Source organism: Melopsittacus undulatus, chromosome 5, assembly GCF_012275295.1.
Source record: "Melopsittacus undulatus isolate bMelUnd1 chromosome 5, bMelUnd1.mat.Z, whole genome shotgun sequence".
Lineage (NCBI taxonomy): Eukaryota > Metazoa > Chordata > Aves > Psittaciformes > Psittaculidae > Melopsittacus > Melopsittacus undulatus.
Window position 1 is genome coordinate 69,255,708 of NC_047531.1, and position 16,351 is coordinate 69,272,058.

Consider the following 16,351-nt stretch of genomic DNA (forward strand, 5'->3'; position numbering starts at 1 on the left):
AGGAACACAAGGCAGTTCAGGGAAAGAGGCAAACAGGCTATTTCCCCATACCCTCTCTTTCTTGATGCAAGGGAAGCCCAGACATGATGTGGCATGACAGTATACACTAACAGAGAGTGACCATGAGTTCTGCTTTTAGTCTCAGCGGCTAGGAAGCTCTACATGCCTTGCCAGGCCCAAGGGATTAAACTGCAGTTACACCATATGCCTGGGATCTTCTTGCCCTGAGCACCGTCAAGGACAGAGGCAGTCAGACTGTAACCCAGTCACCTGGAATCACTCCCATCACACCTCATGGAAGACTTGGAAAAGTCCATAGTAGAAGACAAAGCCGAGGTGCAATAACCATGGGTGCTTCCGCACCGCAGCAAGGTTCTGGCTTGGCAACCTTCCCCCCGTGTGTGGAGGAACAGTGAGCTTAGCTCCTAACCTTGGTCTGGCCCGGGTGGCTTGGGTCACGGGAATGGCATGTTTCAAGGGGGGTGGGGGTGTGTAATAGCAGGGGCTTCTGGCTTCTTCTGAAAATATTAACCTGTCTATTCAGAGAGCGATGGCTGCCTTTGAAATCACTCCTTATAGACCTATAGCCAGCACTGGGGCACCGAGGGTGCGCTGCGGTGTGTGCTGCGCGGGGTGCGCTGGGGCAGAGATCCCTCTGAAGTCCCGCGCCTTTGTCTCCTGGCCATGCCTCGCGGGCCTGGCAGCGGGCACCGGGACTGGGACAGGGCCGCCGCAGCCCCCACCTCAGGTCCCTTCGCTTCACCCCAGTCACAGTCCCAGGCCTCCGGGGAGTGGGGACAGGAGCTGGGTTGTATTCTTCTTTTCCGATTGTTTTACCCTTTTATTTTAATTTGCCTTCCTCTCCCTGTGCCCCCCCCCCTCTCCCCACCCCCCCATTCGCCCTTCTAAGTAGTAGATGTTCTCAGGACAGCGCCCAGGAGACTGGCTGGAATCAGTTTTGGAGGGTGATACACTGCGACAGCTAAAAGTTGGATAGGGTTTCAGCAGCTCCTATATAAAGCAGGGAGGACTTATGTCACTGCACTAATTAAATTCCATCTGGGTTGTTCCTCGGGGTGTTTTTGAGCCTGCCACCAAACTCAAGCCGGCAGAGAGTCCGAGGGACAGCATGATGGACCTTTTTGAAACTGGCTCCTATTTCTTCTTCTTGGACGGAGAGAATGGAGCCCTGCAGCAGCTGGAGATGGCCGAGGGATCCCCGCTGTACCCAGGCAGCGACGGCACCTTGTCCCCCTGTCAGGACCAAATGCCGCCAGAGGCCGGCAGTGACAGCAGCGGAGAGGAGCATGTGCTGGCACCCCCGGGACTACAACCCCCTCACTTCCCCGGCCAGTGTTTGATCTGGGCTTGTAAAACCTGCAAGAGAAAGTCGGCCCCCACGGACAGACGCAAAGCAGCCACGCTGCGGGAGAGGAGGCGACTGAAGAAGATCAACGAAGCCTTCGAGGCCCTGAAAAGGCGGACTGTGGCGAACCCTAACCAGAGGCTGCCCAAGGTGGAGATCCTGAGGAGCGCCATCAACTACATTGAGAGGCTGCAGGACCTCTTGCACAGGCTGGATCAGCAGGAGAAAATGCAAGAGATCGGGGGGGACCCTTTCAGCTTCAGCCCCAAGCAGGGAAATGTAAGCACTGCCGCCCGGTTCCTTCCGCCGCCCCGGCCTCCAGCTGCCAACCCACAGCGCCCGTCCCCACCCCTCCTCCGCCTCTGCGCGGCCTCTGCCGCGGCCGCGGGACGTGCGGGCTCCCCGGGCCCGCGGAGGGCAGCCGGGCCGGCCCGGGGAGCTGCGGGCCGCCTTGCTCATAGCGGCCCGCCTGTGTGCCGCAGGTCCCCAGTTCAGACTTCCTGAGCACCTGCACCCCCGACTGGCAAAGCGTTTCTGACCATTCCCGAGCCCTCGGAGTCAGCACCAAGGAAGGTAACTCGCACCGCGGCTCCCGCCCCTCAGTACCGCACGCCGCCGGGCCGTGCTCACCCGTCGCTGCCTCGCGTCTTTCCCTTGCCCTAACGGTCCCTGTCCCAAACGGTCGCGGTCTCCAATTGCCGGTGTCTCCCCCCCCGCCCGCCGTGAGCCCCGCGCCGCAGGCCCGGTGAAGACGAACATTTTTGCTCTTTAATCCGTTTTCTCTCGTTGAGCAGGAGGCTCCGTCGTCGAGTCGTCGGCCTCCAGCAGCCTCCGCTGCCTCTCTTCCATAGTGGACAGTATTTCTTCCGACGAGCCCAAACTGCCCAGCCCTGAAGAAGTGGTGGAGAAATAAACCCGGTTGCCTTGGTAGTATATTTAACGGATATGGAGCCCCCACCCCTACCCTCTAAACTAAGTAACGAAGCAAATTAAGGCAGTGGAAAGCCCAGGCAGGGGCCTCGTTAAGGTCGAGTCAGGGTACACCTATCCCAGAGAAAACATGGCTCTTCCTGATCCGAGCCAGACTTTCCCCCCTTTTACCCCCACCCCGAGTTTTGTTTTCTTTAAATGTGTTGCATAGACCATCCCACCTTTATTTCGCCTTTATTCTTTTTTTTTTCTTTTTTTTTTTTTAATTTAAGATACTTACCTGTGTACCGGTGATCAGCTTTGTCTGAGGCTCACCGGAAAGTTCATTCCTGTCTGAGGGAAGCTGTTGGTTGCATTTAGCGTTAATCGTATTTAAGAGATCCCGCCTCGTTTCGTTCCTGTAAATAATTTCAGTACTGTCTTGCCTTTTTTTTGTAAACATAACAAATATTTAAATTGTGGAATGTGATATTGTATATAAGAACAGATTTCTTGTATTGTAAAATAAAGCTCTTTGTGTTACCGTGTTTCTCCTTCCTCCCCCCCCCCCCCCCCCCCCCCCCCCCCCCTCCCCTCACCTCCCGGTAATTCAGTAACTCCAGGCGATCCTGGAGTTAAAACCTGCTACCGGCTTCAGCGACGTCGAGCCCCGGGGAGTCAGACGGGTACTACCGGTACATGACCCATCCAGCTGGACACATTTCTTCTCCGTTTCCTTCTCCAAGACCCCTCTCTCCTTAGCTGGGGCACCACCGGCTGTGTTACCGACCCTCTCCCGGGGCAGCGTCCGGGCAAGGCGGGCTGCGGCGACCCGAGCCCTCGCTGTGCTTCGCAGCGGACTCCCCCCTCCCCGGAAAAGTGTTATTGCTCCCCTAAAATGCCCGGTGATGCCGCTTACTTAGCTGGGCAGGCAGGGACCTTCTGCGGCCTTGTCCTGCATGAGACTGGAAGGTGGAAGCGCAAGGACTCACCCTCCCCCCGATCCTTAAGAACGGAAAGTCTCAGCGCCTCTCACCTTTTCCTCTCGGCACTTGAACCCAGGCCTTGTCTGCGGCAAAACTTCTGGGCCCACTGCCCTAACGGGGCAGCAGAAAGCAGGGACAGGAGCCCGCTCCCTCGGGAGCTGGGGGCCGCGGTTTCTTGTCGGGCAAGGAAACTCCCCTTGGCTTCTTGAGCCTGAGGGAGAGCGGAGCGGGGTCCCTCCGGGAGGAAAGAGTTAAGCGGCCGAAAAGGGGGTTGGGGAGGGTTACAACAGATGAAGCCTTTCACTCAGTGATGTAAACCCCCCAGCCTCTCTCAGGACTGCGGAGTGGAGCTGCTCGCAGCCGGAGCGTTACGGTTTGTAACAGATTGTTGATACCCCCGGGAAGGGGCGACCACCGGGGAACAGCCCGCTCTGCCCTGCGCACGCACACACGACTCCAGAGTGCAGACAACTGCAAAGGACAGCAGCTCCAACGCTGCTCCTCTCCTCAGCTTTAACCCGTTGTGTATTTTAAGGGTTGGTTATTTAAAGGCCACAACCGCATTTCGGGAAGGTCTCTTCGCCCTTTCCCGGCCGGCTCGGGCGCGGCTGCGGTCGTCGGAGAGGGAAGCTCTGGGAAACGGCTGCTCCGAGAGCCGGTGCCTATCCCACCGCACTGCCTCCTTCCTCCTCTTCCGTGCCGCTGCCGCCAGCCTGGGTTTTAAACCTGCGGAGTGCTCGCTCTAATTGCTCTCTTAACGAGACAGATACTCCGGTGTAAGGAGTACTTCCCGTTTTTCTCGTTCCACACAACACACAGAGCCTCGGGGTGCTTTTGGGCGCTTCAAAGAGAAGGTTCCTGCGTGACGTCTTGCATTTTGTTAAGACGTCATGGCTTGTTTCCGTAGCGAGGTGACCTCATCAGAGTATTGCTATCGCTAACCTCAACCAAGGGGCCTGTCCGCCAGCGGCAGCGTCTCCTCTCGCAGCAGGGTAACTCGAGTGATTGGAGTAAGTTTGCCTACAGGAGAAAGTACTGGGTTTTTTTCATTAAATAAAATGCCTTCCGAAGAGACTCTCCATGACCCCCGTGCTGCGGCTGACATGCGGCCTTCCCAGTGAGGGTCCTCAGTGTGTTTGCAATTAAAATGTTTGTCTTTGATATTAATAATGATAATCTTTACCTAAGCCCCCAGCCAAAGCAAACAGGGCCCTGGAATCACAAGATCAAAGGGTAATAACGGGGTAAGGACAAGCAGGTTATGATTTAATCCGGGCTTTCTCCAGAGGGGCCACGCACAGAGGCATCGAGGTTTTTACACGACAGCCGCTACCCCTTCTCTCCCCCTCTGCCGCGCTCCGGTTTATTTAACGGGAAGGACGAGGGCCGGAGCGCTACTCCAGCAAAGACGACTAAATCCTGCCCCCCCCCCGCCCCCACCGGACCTACTCCGCCCGGAGCCACCTGCCCGCTCCCGCGGGGGGCGCGGATCCGCCGGCTGGACCAGGAGGACACGGGGTGTCTGCAGTACGGCTGCGTTGTCCCCGCTCTGCTCTGAAGTGACAAGACCGTGTTTAACGCCTCTTTTTAACTTTATTTTTATTGCGCATCTTTGTTTTCCTCCTTAACACCGGCCGCAGCCCCAGGAGGGAGGCAGGCAGCCGGCAGCGGGCTCAGTTTATCTTCCGAGGCCGAAGGCAAGGCAGGCAGGCTTCTGTCCGGCAGGTATTTCCACGGGGAAAATCCCTGCTGGAATCAGTGCTGCTTTGGGGAACCAGGACGACTTTTCGAGCTTCCACCTTTCTGTGGGGAACGAGCTGGGGAATGGGAGTGGGGGGCAGGGGAGAGAGGAGGCTGAATAATTGAACCATGTGCTCTCTGGGACGTCCCTCCGATAGCAGGAACTAGCGACTTTTCCCAGTCTCAAGGCTGCTAAAAGCCCCTCGCGTCCCTTTGATCTCTCTTGGGAGTCCGGGGGTGCCAGCAGAGGCCAATGCCTTCTTCAGCTGTCCTCTGTACAGATCCCCCTGGCAGGTACTAATGTGTTTACTTAGGTGCGCAGCGTTCCCAGCGCTGGGGGAAACCAAACGTTTCTCACACGGCTGGAAGCGCCCGGCCCTGCCTGCCCGACTGAGAAACAGTTTCCCGGAGGGGCGGCGCGGAGGAGCCCTCGCCGCCAGCCACGGCACCCACCGACCGCAGGAGGGGAGAGGCAAGAGGCGAGGGCGGCACGGAACGGCCCGGCAGTGTCGGGAGTCCCGTTACATACAGGACGTCCCTCCTGGGTAACCCGCCTGTGGCCGGTTGCCGCTCCGCACCGGAGGTCCGCTGGGAACCGCATCGTGCTTTGCAGAGGTGCGGAGTGCGCAAGGCTCTGGTAGGGCCCAAACACCTCTCGCCCCCTCGGGAGGATTTTGTTTAAATAGAAAATCCCGTTAAATAGATCACACGAACTGCGAACGTCCCCAGCGTGGGATGGAATCCCTCCAGAAATAAGATCGCTGCGGTTAGGGTGAGGACTCCATTTCATAGAATGGTTTGGGTTGGAAGGACCTTAGGGATCATCTAGTTCCAACCCCCCTGCCATGGGAAGGGACACCTTCCACTAGGCCAGGTTGCTCAAATCTCCATCCAGCCTGGTCTTAAACACTGCCAGGGGTGGGGCAGCCACAACTTCTTAAAGGGGTCGTGACACATTCACCATTTTCTCTGTGCCCGTCCACAGGAGCAGACAGTGTCTGATGGTCTGGCGGTTACCGCTTTCTGGACTTGAGTCGCTATTCTCCCCCACCCCCCAGCAGCCTCATTAGCCAGCCCTGTAGTTTGGGTTTTCTCTCCCCTGTCTTTAGTTCCACTCCCCTATTGCACTTCTGCAAACTTGTTTTGAGATCACTTTACCAGAGGAGCCGGTGGTTCTTAAGGGATACTAATTACAGATTTGTTTTTCTTCCTGAGTGACAGGCTCTTCCATCCTTTCTTCCCCTTCCCCCAAAATATTAAAGGAAAAAGGGAAACAAATTTTCCTAGCTCCTCAAAGACTTCTGGGGAAAGGCAAGTTTCTTAACGACCCCATCTCGGCTCTTCAGGCCGGGAGATGGGACCGATGGGGAGACCCACTGTGCGTGCCTGGAGAGAAACCCCTCCTTGGAAGGTGATCACAGCTGTGGCCAGCACTTGAAAGATCAAGTTTATTTGTGGACAAAGCATAAATCTGTAAACAGGGCTTATTTTAGCCTGCACAAACGGGGTAAATCACCGTATGTGTGTGTCCGTGTGCTCGCCACAGCCCAGTGAAGAGTTCAAGTTACTCCTGAGCAGAGCTCCTAACTGACGATGTCTTAGGAAAACAATAGAGAACTGCCCTGTTTCAGATGTGACACAACTAAACAGCAACCTGCCCCTCGGAGCGGCAGAAGCCTGGAATCCTGAGCTTTCCCCTTTCTGTAACTTTACTCCTTTATCAACTCCCGGCTTCTCCTACAGTATTCATTTCAAAGGGGCTCTCCCCGTTTATGGCCCCAAATAAACTGAAGCAGGCAAATGTAGCCTTCCCCAAGCTTTCGATAACTATGCATCCGATATTTGGAAGAAGGAGGGGTGTGTGCATGGGGCTTTTCTTTAAGGAAAATCGTTTAGCCTAAAAGTGGAAATCCGCCTTTTGGGGGTTCAGGGCTAGGGGGTAGATGAGGTCTCCCCAGCAGCAGGCGGGGGGGATCAGAAGGTTGTCCAGCACGGCACCTCTCTAAGGCGATGTTCCCTGCCCGCTTTGCTCACTTGAAGAGCAGCTCCTTGAGACACCCGGGTGGCCGTGCCCTTTGCGTTACCTTTTCCTGACGAGGGGCTAAACCGGAGTCACCTTTGTCCTGGACACACGGACCGGCTCCGTAGCGTTTGACCCGCTGCTGGGTCCCTTGCTCTCCGTTTGAGTTAACCTAGGTCAACATAATTTTATTCCCAGGTATGGAAGGTTCCTTTCTCCTTCTCACAATATTGTCCTCCAATACAAAAGCCACCTGGATGAAAACCAAAGGGTTCCTGCGCGTTAGCAAATGCCTGTTAAATGGCTTCATTACCGCTCTAATGACCCTTGCACCGCTCCGCTCAGCTACTGCTGCGGCTGGGGCTCTGCAGGGCTTTTGTCCCCGGCTTGTGTAAAATTACTTAGGGATTGCGGGGTTAGAAATTTTACACTTCCAGGAGGGGTTTGTTGCACTGGCAGCTGGGACGCATCTGTAACGGTACAAGTTTGCCTGAAAGCAGAAAATTAGCAAGCCCGAGGCACTGCTCGACTGTTGTGTCTCTGGCAGTGCCGGGTCACACGAGTAGGAGAAAGAATGGGAAGGGGGTTTGTCTCGGAGCAAACACGTACACTTTTCTTTTGTGAGTAGCCTTCCCTGTGACCCGATCCGACAGCACTAAAACCTGGGTCCGTCCGCTCCTCGTCTGGCCTGGCCACACGCAGCTGGGCATTTTTGTCCCCCGGTTGATGACACAATTTCAATTACAGGACAAAACGCTCAAGATAAACGAGCAAACCTTGGGTCTGAAGCGGGGGGTGAATTTTTTCAGGTTAGACGTGGACCACAGGCTGCGCGGACTAACGATACGCAAGCGGATGCTGTAGGTGCTGTGGGGAGCCTTCTACGTTAATTCCCCTGCGGGGAGAGCCAGTGTCGCTCCCGCTGCAGCGTGTGATGGGAGAGGGGAGCACCGGGACGAGGAACAGCTCTGTAGAAGATGTCAGCCGTTCGAGCGCGCTTACTGCCCCACTTTCTCTTCCCATAGCAAACCCGCGAATTCCTAGGCTTGGTTTCAACTTCGTAGATGGCACAAACAGTTCTGGGGAGGTCGGGCATTAGAGAAGTGCCCAGCTCACGGTTCTCCAAGGGAGCGGTGCGAAGCAAATTGTCTCCTGGGGCCTTGCCCAGACAGCCCCCTGCGGGGGATGTGGTGGGGTATGCTAATACAGCCTAGCCGCTGTGGACCAGCCTCCCTTTACGTGTATATATAAGGGCCCCCCGCATCAGCCAGCGGACACTTCGTCTCAGGTCGCTAATTACGGAGGAAATTGCCCCAGCGCGCCTCGACGAGAGCCGCCGGCTGCCGCCCCACGCTGCCCGTCTCTGCTGCAGGGATGGAAGTGATGGACAGCTGCCAGTTCTCCCCATCCGAGCTATTCTATGACAGTTCCTGCCTCTCCTCCCCGGAGGGCGAGTTCCCCGAGGATTTTGAACCCCGGGACCTGCCTCCTTTCGGAGGCCCCGAGCCCCCCGAGGCCACCTGCTCCGAGGAAGAGGAGCATGTCCGAGCTCCCACTGGCCACCACCAGGCCGGCCACTGCCTCATGTGGGCTTGCAAAGCCTGCAAGAGAAAATCCACCACAATGGACCGTCGGAAGGCGGCCACCATGAGGGAGAGGAGGAGGCTGAAGAAAGTGAACCAGGCTTTTGAGACCCTGAAGCGATGCACCACTGCCAACCCCAACCAAAGACTCCCCAAAGTAGAGATCCTGCGAAACGCCATCAGATACATCGAGAGCCTCCAGGAGCTCTTGAGGGAACAGGTAGAAAACTACTATCACCTGCCGGGACAGAGCTGCTCTGAACCAACCAGCCCCACTTCCAGCTGCTCCGATGGGATGGTAAGAGCGGGACAAGAGCGATGGGGCTGTGGGGACCCCACAAAGGCCCGCGGAGAGTCCCCCCTCAGTCCAGCGTCGAGGGACCGGTCTCATGGGTATGGGACGGGAGGAATGCACCAGGACATTAGAAAAAGGCTTACGGGCTGCGTTAGAAGAGGCCCGTTCTGTGATTTAATGCTAGGCACGCACACGGGCTTTCCGGGAATGCGGGGGGACACGGCAACGCTGCCAGAGGACACCCAGCAAGGGCCCCAGTCCCCGGGGGCTCGTTCCCTGCTTCCCCCCACCCCACCTTAGCTCGGCACAGGAGAGGAGTGAGACGTGGGGCTGGAGCATAGATAGGGAAGGGGAGAAGCTCCCTGTCTGGGAGCTGCTGTCCCGCTCTCCTGCGGCACCAGGGCTTCCTCCCCGCGGGCTTTCAGGGACTTTACCTCCGGGGGAGCATCCCACTGGCCGGGGGAGCAGTGAGGGCCTCTTGGCCGGCACTCGCCCCTCGCTATCTTGCAGGCTGATTGCAGCAGCCCCGTCTGGTCGGCGAGAGGCAGCAGCTTCGACGCCGTGTACTGCTCCGAGATGGCCCACGGTAAGCTTGGCCCGCCGGCAGCAGAGGCCGCGGGGGGTGGAGGTGAGGGCAGGGGAACCCGCCTCGCTCCCCGCGGTATTTGTGGGGGCCAGCACGGGAACCCGCTGTAACGCGCTGCCTTTTCCCCGGTTCCCCCATCCCGGCAGCAGGGTACGCCGCCGGGCAGAGCAGCTCCTTGTCCAGCCTGGACTGCCTTTCCAGCATCGTGGACCGCCTGTCCCCGGCGGAGGAGCCGGGGCTGCCTCTCCGCGACGCCGACTCCCTCTCGCCCAGCGCCAGCATCGACTCGGGGCCGGGGACGCCCGGAACGCCGCCGCCCCGACGGACCTACCATGCGCTATGAGGGCCCGGGCAGGCCCGCACCCCGCACCTCCCGCCGGGGCCGCCCCCTTCGCCCGGCCGCGTTCCGCAAACGCTTGTCGGGCGAGAGGGGCAGCCCCGGCGCTGCTTGTCCCGCCACAACCCGTCGGGGCTGGGGCAAAGCGCCCCAGCCGCCCGGGGTCGGCAGACCCTGGGGCTCGGGACAGCGCTGCCTTGGAACCCTGCTGCAAATAAAATGTGCTGTAAGAGAGCTGTCCGGCCTGATGGTTTTTTACGTGCGTGCCTTGGTATTTGGGAGGGGAGTGAGACCCAGCTGAGGGGTCCCTGTCAGCATCTGTGTTCAGCCCCAGCCCAGCCTCGGTCGCCCCCAGCTCCTGCCTCGCTCCAGTGGTTCTGGGTTATGGGATGTAACATCTTGCCAGTCTGGGGCCTGGGAGCTTGATTCTCCCTTCAGCAGTGTGTACTGCTGTGAGAAGGCTCATGGAGGAACAAAAATATGGAGGGTCAAATTCTCCCTCCATTCCTGTCCTGCTACAGGCAGAGTCACCTTTATTTTTTGCAAGTGTAGAAGTAGTATTTCATACGTGTTCCCCCTCCCCACCCTGGCAAAGCACTCACATCTTTCTCTGGGTGTGAAGACTGAACACATACTCCCAGATCTGATCCTAAAATTGTATGGTGACTTCCTTCTGTAAAACAAACTCTATGATCTAGCTCTGATACCCTGTCAGGTAATTTTACTCTCAACCACTCTCAGTGCTCTGCATAGACTAGTTTAGTGAAGTTAATAAGAGCAAACCACAAGTATCTCTTTCCCAATCCACAGGGTAGATTTCACAATATTCAGAAAGCAATTTTCTCCTAATGACTTTGGTTCTACTAGTTGGTTCTACTATTTATATGGACCTAAAAATAGAGAGGTAAAGTCTTCACGAGTTTCAGAATTAACAAGTATATCCTTCCAGACACTAAATTTCAGTCTTTCTACCGTGAAAAATATCCAGCCCTTCGCACTGTTCTAGTTGTAATCCAAAACCTTTCTAGGCCCTCTCCCTCCCCGCAAAAAGACAGATGAGAGGGAGAGTTGAGCTCCTTCAGTGCATCCAGAAATGTCTCCTACAAGAAACACTGTGTAGGAAGAGATGTGCACCCTCACCAGTGTGGGATGAGGTTGTATTTGCCATTTGTATTTCCGTTGTTAGCACTGGGTGGCCAAGGGGCCTGGAAGTGGTATTTCACCTCTGATAAATCTTTCACTTGAACTCAGCCCAGCTAAGTCGTGTCACTGACTGTTAACACCTGACTGCTCCTTGGCAGCACTTGTGAACTGAAGATGAAGGAAGCCTGGCTCAGGGATGGTCCCATCTTCTCAGCATACTGAGGGACTGTGTCTCCCCAAAAGGGCTATAGAGAAAGTGAGGTGGCAACTACCTACCTGAGCTGCTTAGCCAGGGAAGCAGGCAGCTCTGCTCCTGACACAGGCTGATGCAGGCAGCCAGTCCCTTTCCGGCACAGCTGCCCTCAAAATCACTTTTAGTCCTTGCTGTGTAACCTTGAGGTAAGGGTGTTCTTTCCTGCAGAGTAAATCAGGAGGAGCCTTTTCCAGAGTGGGCTTTTGGTGTATACAGCTAGGTCCCAAGTAATCATTAAATAGAAAAAGTGGCTTGAAACCCCTGGATTGCAGAGGTACAAACAAGGCAATCACACACTCTTGTCAGTACAGATCCTTCAGGAGTACACAAGTGCCTTAACTCAGGCACAGTTACAGGTGATCTTTCTTGGTTAGAGGCGATCACTTCCTTAGCCTTCTGTTTGTAGAAATCCTTATGCAAGACTGTGAACACCACTGTTTTTATTGATGATTTCTCACAACTGCTACAGTGCTAGCCCCTCTCAACCAAAACACCGTCCCAAGGATACTGCTTAGGGCCAGGACCTAGCACAGTGCAGATCCGCTTAAGTGATGGTTTAAAACAAGCTAAGCTGGAGAACTTTCAGCATTTCATTCTGCGCTGTGCTGACCTTGGCAAGTGATCTCTGGTGAAGTATGCAGAGTAACACTAGCAAATCACATGTTGGTAATGGACACCTCTGTTTGGCTGGGAGACATTTTAAGAGTTGCAAAAAGGTCAATACTTCTGAGAAGCAGCTTTTCAGAGAGTGAGAAATGTCCCGTCTGTAGGATGCTTGTCCTCAGACCTCCCAAGTCCTACCAGACTAAGTTACAATTTGTGGGTTCTGTTTTACACATCTACGAAACAAACTCTTGATTACAGGATATCTATAAACAAAGTTCCCATGAGCTGAAATGTGCTGTAATCCTCAGAAGAAATTGAAGTTAGGGCCATGAAACCACTTTTAGCCTGTGGATTGGGAAAAACAAGGGCTAAAGGGCTGCTGTCTTGGGATATACACTGTTTGCACATTAATAATAATAATAATAGTAGTAGTAGTAGTAATAATAATAATATAATGATGATGAACTGAAAAGAGATATCTGTATAGTATGTGAAACACGCTCATTTAAGGAAGGTTGTGCCCACAAATACAGAAGATGATGGTAGAGAAAACCTGGGCTCTACCTCTCAACTCCTGTCTCCTGGCTGAGAGCTGCAGGCTCTGGGACACTGCAGTGGTCTCATGGGCAGGCAGGCTGGCAGGTGGGATGAGCGATGCTCACAGTGACAGCATAATGTAACACAGGAGCTGCAAGTTTTCTGACTCTCACTCACTGCAAGGGAAGGGCATAATTGTGTGCAATTTAAAAAACACAGTCCATGTTATATTTCAATTTTACCTCTGAAAATTGTGCCTTTTTTTGGCTTATATCCTGACTGAGGGAGGCAGCTGTGCTTTTTTTTAGTGTGTGTGTGTGTGCAGAGCTTCTTCTGTCTTTTATCTTTTGTTAAGAAACCAAGCAGAGACCTTCAGTAAAATACTTGTTTTAAACTCAGCTCAAAAGGTCCAAAACTAACACAGGAACATAGCAAAGATCTTTTAGATATTACATCAAGACAAAAATCCTGCTTGCTTCATGTTTGAATTTCTGAATTGCTTGTGTGGAAAAACACCCATTTTCCCTGTAGGAAAAGATCAACATCTTCTCCTGTGGTAAGGCTTATGAGTGATAAAATTCTAGCAATTAATTATTGAAGGATGAAGGACTTTAATTCATAGTTTTTGTCAAAACGTGCCTAGGAATGTCTGCAGTTCATGGCAGCATTTTGTGGGAAATTCAGCATCTTCATCTTCCCAGCTAAGCCTGCTTGTCAGGAGCAGTCAGACATAGCAGGCAGCTCCCTTCTCCCCACCCCAGAACTGCTCCCTCCCCTCCTTCTCCTCCTCCTCATCTGCAGAGCCCTTGACTCGCTCATCACATCTTCTTACTTCTCTCCGCTGGACCTTGGGGTCCCACTGGAGGAGCCACAGCTGGCCAGCTGATGACTGCTGACCTTTGGCAGGCTCTGCACAGGGTATCAGCCTTACAGCTGGCCACAACCGCCTTCCTGGCAACTAAAAGACCTAATGAGCTTGTCCAGCTGGAGAGTGGGCTGGGTTTCTGCTGGCTCATTCGACCCTGTGTGAGGGATGGTGGAGTTAACCCCCAAATACGGAGGGGGTGAGCAGTGCATCTGTACATGTGCTGCCTCAGGGCATCAGGGCCAGCCTCTCCTGCAGCAGACTGGATTAGTGGAATGAGTGAAAAAGAGACTGTAGAGCTGTTTTTCTTGTGCTTCAGTTGAGTTTCCAGTTGAGTATTAGTTAGGCTTCACAGTGGCCTTTGCCCTTGCTACATGTTATTCTGTTCTCTCCATTCAATTGGAGACATACACCCATCCACCAGACCAGAGCTGAACTGAGCGAATTATTCCACTTTCCAAACACAGATCTTCATTCGGCAGGTGCCCCTGTGCCCTTTCCCCAAGGAGCTTATGCATCCTGGATACTCATGGACCTCATGCCAAAATCCACTGTAATGCAGAACCTATCTATTTTCTCAAAGGTTTCCTGATTTTCTTTCCCTACACCAGCTGATAGGTACATCCAGTCCTGGAGAATGGTTTCAATTTGGGCATGAGTAACATTTACAGACTAGTTGGCAATCTGCTGGAAGATGTTAGTGGCAATGATGCCAAAGGCATCACTGAGCTGTGCTTGAAAAAGGTGATAGTGGGCATAGTATATGAGGGACATCAAACCCAGTGAGAGAGAAAGAAAGGTGTCTGCACTAAATCAAGTGCAGTTGAATGTGATACTCTCTGAGAGGCCTTCAAACCTAGACTAGCAGCAGAGGAATAAATGTGGGGTCTTTTTATTTCTCTGATCTTCTATGAATATATGCTTTTGAACTTATACTATTTTCTGTTTTAAAAATTCCATGTAACATGTATGCTAAGTAAAAATAAACCCTATTGAGAAGCCCTAAAGCTTTAGTTTTGATAGTTTTGATTGGCTGGTTTTGGGGGATGTGTTTGAGGGTTTTCTTAAGTACCAATTCCTACCACTTGCAGTGGGACTCGGCTAGTTGACAGGGACTCAGGAACACAGCAATGGTCTTGTTGTGGTATAAAACTCAAGCAGGTGTGCCTGTAATACATTATAGGGGGCCAAACTGTGAATTAAATCAAGGTTGAATTAATCCCATTGCCTTTAATTGTTTGATTCCACAAAATTTATTGAATTAATAAATGAATAACTCCTTAATGAACAGTGAGCAAACAATGACTATCACTTCAATTACACCTATGCATAATCTCAGTGTGGAGATCTCATCTGCAGATGTACCACTACTCCAGCAACAATGTTCTTTTTATTGTAAATAAAAGGTTTTGAATCTGCTAAACTCCTCATTCTGTTCTCATTTCCATGTTTTAAGTATCCATATTTGCAAGGTGTTGTGGGTTCCTTTTTTTTCTTACTATCATGCAAAAACATTAGATTAGTTTGTTTTTCTGTCCACTCCGTGATGCTTTGAAGAAACAGAAAGGCAGTATTTCCATTTTGAAAAGTATTTATTCTACAATTGGTTTTTTGGAGCATTTTCAAACTGAGCTAACAGTGCAATTCAGAATCCTGCTGCCTGGGTGCTTTATAAAGCAGAGGAAGAAATGCCTCTGCTGGCTATGCTGCAGATACATCCAAAGTAGGTATCTGAAATCCCTCCCTCAAATTTAAGGCTAATATGTAGACTTGTGGTAAATGCCTTTCTAGACAGTAGAGATCACAGCAAAGATTCTTTCTTAGATTTCACTGAATTATCTCAATGACTTGAAAAAGTAGTTTTAGAAACACTAGAACTCCTCAGAAGTGACTGGAGTAGAGTCAGTCAGACATCTGGGAGATGGATGCCTTTACTTGGTCTTCATTGTCAGGATTCTCTCTTTGTTTGATGGTATTGAGATGTTATTAGAAGCAGATCACCAAACTCCCTTCTTTCCTAGGTGAATGCCTCCCAAAGCTTGTCTGTCATTCTGGTCCTATGACTCCTACATTTCGTTAAAGTTGTGCCTCAAATAAGCAGCTGGGATCCTGAATCCTTCAGGCCTATTTTTCTCAGGCCTATATAATACTGTAAACTCCCAAACAGTAATAGCTTAGCTGCAAAGCATCTGCAAATGAGTGAGCACTATCCTCCCAAGCACCTGCAGGACCTCAGTAGTGAACACTTGAGCAGCACCTAAGTAGTAAGAGTTGAGTTCATAATCCCTGCATGATTAAATGGGGATTTTTTTTTTATCTCATCCTGAGTTTATGCATCCACCCTCATCTTCCTTGCAAGCTCTATGAGACTGTCTAATTGATCGTGGTGTAGTGCAGGAGTTCATTACTGTAGTGTGACTGGCCAAAGAAGACATATCCTATGCAGGTGTCTCGTGCGGTGAGAAAGGGAACACCTCGACAATTTGAGGCTGATTGCTGAAAATACGGGTGGCTTAAACCCACAGTCTGGGAGGAACTGTCTCATAAATTGGGAATTCCCTTCGAATGATTAGTCTGGTGCCAGGAAAAAGGGCTCCTGCTGAAGCCAGGAAGGTGAGCACTGCAAGCTCAGAGGGCAGTTGTCACATGGCTGTATACACAGTATGGAGTAAAGGAATGGTGACTCTGGGCAACTGGGAGAAAGTTTAACAAACAACTCTAAAGTCTCCCACGCTGAGCATGAAGTAGGAGAGAAACCAAGTAAACAAGGACCGAGACAGCTGTATCCTACCAGTACCCGGAACGCGTATCTTGCACAGGGTACACATTTCTCACATGTTTATAGCCTGGGTAAAATACAAAAATGTCTGAACTTTGAAATGTGAAACTTGCTATTTCCAAACTTCTTAATAAGCAGGACAGTGCAAGCTCCTTCTAGAGGAGTGCTTGTGAAATCAGACTTCTCAAGCAGAAGTGGTCTGCTCTGAAGGGTGTCCTGACCATGTCTCCTCCCATGTCCCACCTCTCTTTTTTCTGTGGAAGATAAGGACTTTAAGAAAATAACATGTATTTCGGTGCATTGTCTTGCTTTAATACATCATTTCAGCAACACCACAGTTCCCTAC

The 16,351-nt window shown here is 52.4% G+C and overlaps 2 protein-coding genes across 2 annotated transcripts; both read left to right on the plus strand.

Annotated features, from left to right (window-relative positions):
• The first annotated feature begins 1,065 nt into the window (after nucleotides 1-1,065).
• Nucleotides 1,066-2,279, plus strand: MYF6 (myogenic factor 6). The gene is made up of 3 exons (XM_005147914.1): nucleotides 1,066-1,645; nucleotides 1,849-1,939; nucleotides 2,161-2,279. Exons 1-3 carry the CDS (start codon nucleotides 1,130-1,132, stop codon nucleotides 2,277-2,279), a joined length of 726 nt encoding a protein of 241 aa, XP_005147971.1. The 5' UTR covers nucleotides 1,066-1,129.
• A 6,116-nt stretch (nucleotides 2,280-8,395) lies between these two features.
• On the plus strand, nucleotides 8,396-9,828 carry MYF5 (myogenic factor 5). The gene is made up of 3 exons (XM_005147950.2): nucleotides 8,396-8,902; nucleotides 9,410-9,485; nucleotides 9,635-9,828. Exons 1-3 carry the CDS (start codon nucleotides 8,396-8,398, stop codon nucleotides 9,826-9,828), a joined length of 777 nt encoding a protein of 258 aa, XP_005148007.2.
• Nucleotides 9,829-16,351: the final 6,523 nt, after the last annotated feature.

Bases quoted from the DNA above. Each gene is read 5' to 3' on its own strand.
- MYF6 (XM_005147914.1), top strand. From the start codon at position 1,130: ATGATGGACCTTTTTGAAACTGGCTCCTATTTCTTCTTCTTGGACGGA. The intron at 1,646-1,848 runs GTAAGCACTGCC...TGTGTGCCGCAG, and splicing joins TCAGCCCCAAGCAGGGAAAT to GTCCCCAGTTCAGACTTCCT. The intron at 1,940-2,160 runs GTAACTCGCACC...CTCGTTGAGCAG, and splicing joins CGGAGTCAGCACCAAGGAAG to GAGGCTCCGTCGTCGAGTCG.
- MYF5 (XM_005147950.2), top strand. From the start codon at position 8,396: ATGGAAGTGATGGACAGCTGCCAGTTCTCCCCATCCGAGCTATTCTAT. The intron at 8,903-9,409 runs GTAAGAGCGGGA...GCTATCTTGCAG, and splicing joins CCAGCTGCTCCGATGGGATG to GCTGATTGCAGCAGCCCCGT. The intron at 9,486-9,634 runs GTAAGCTTGGCC...TCCCGGCAGCAG, and splicing joins CTGCTCCGAGATGGCCCACG to GGTACGCCGCCGGGCAGAGC.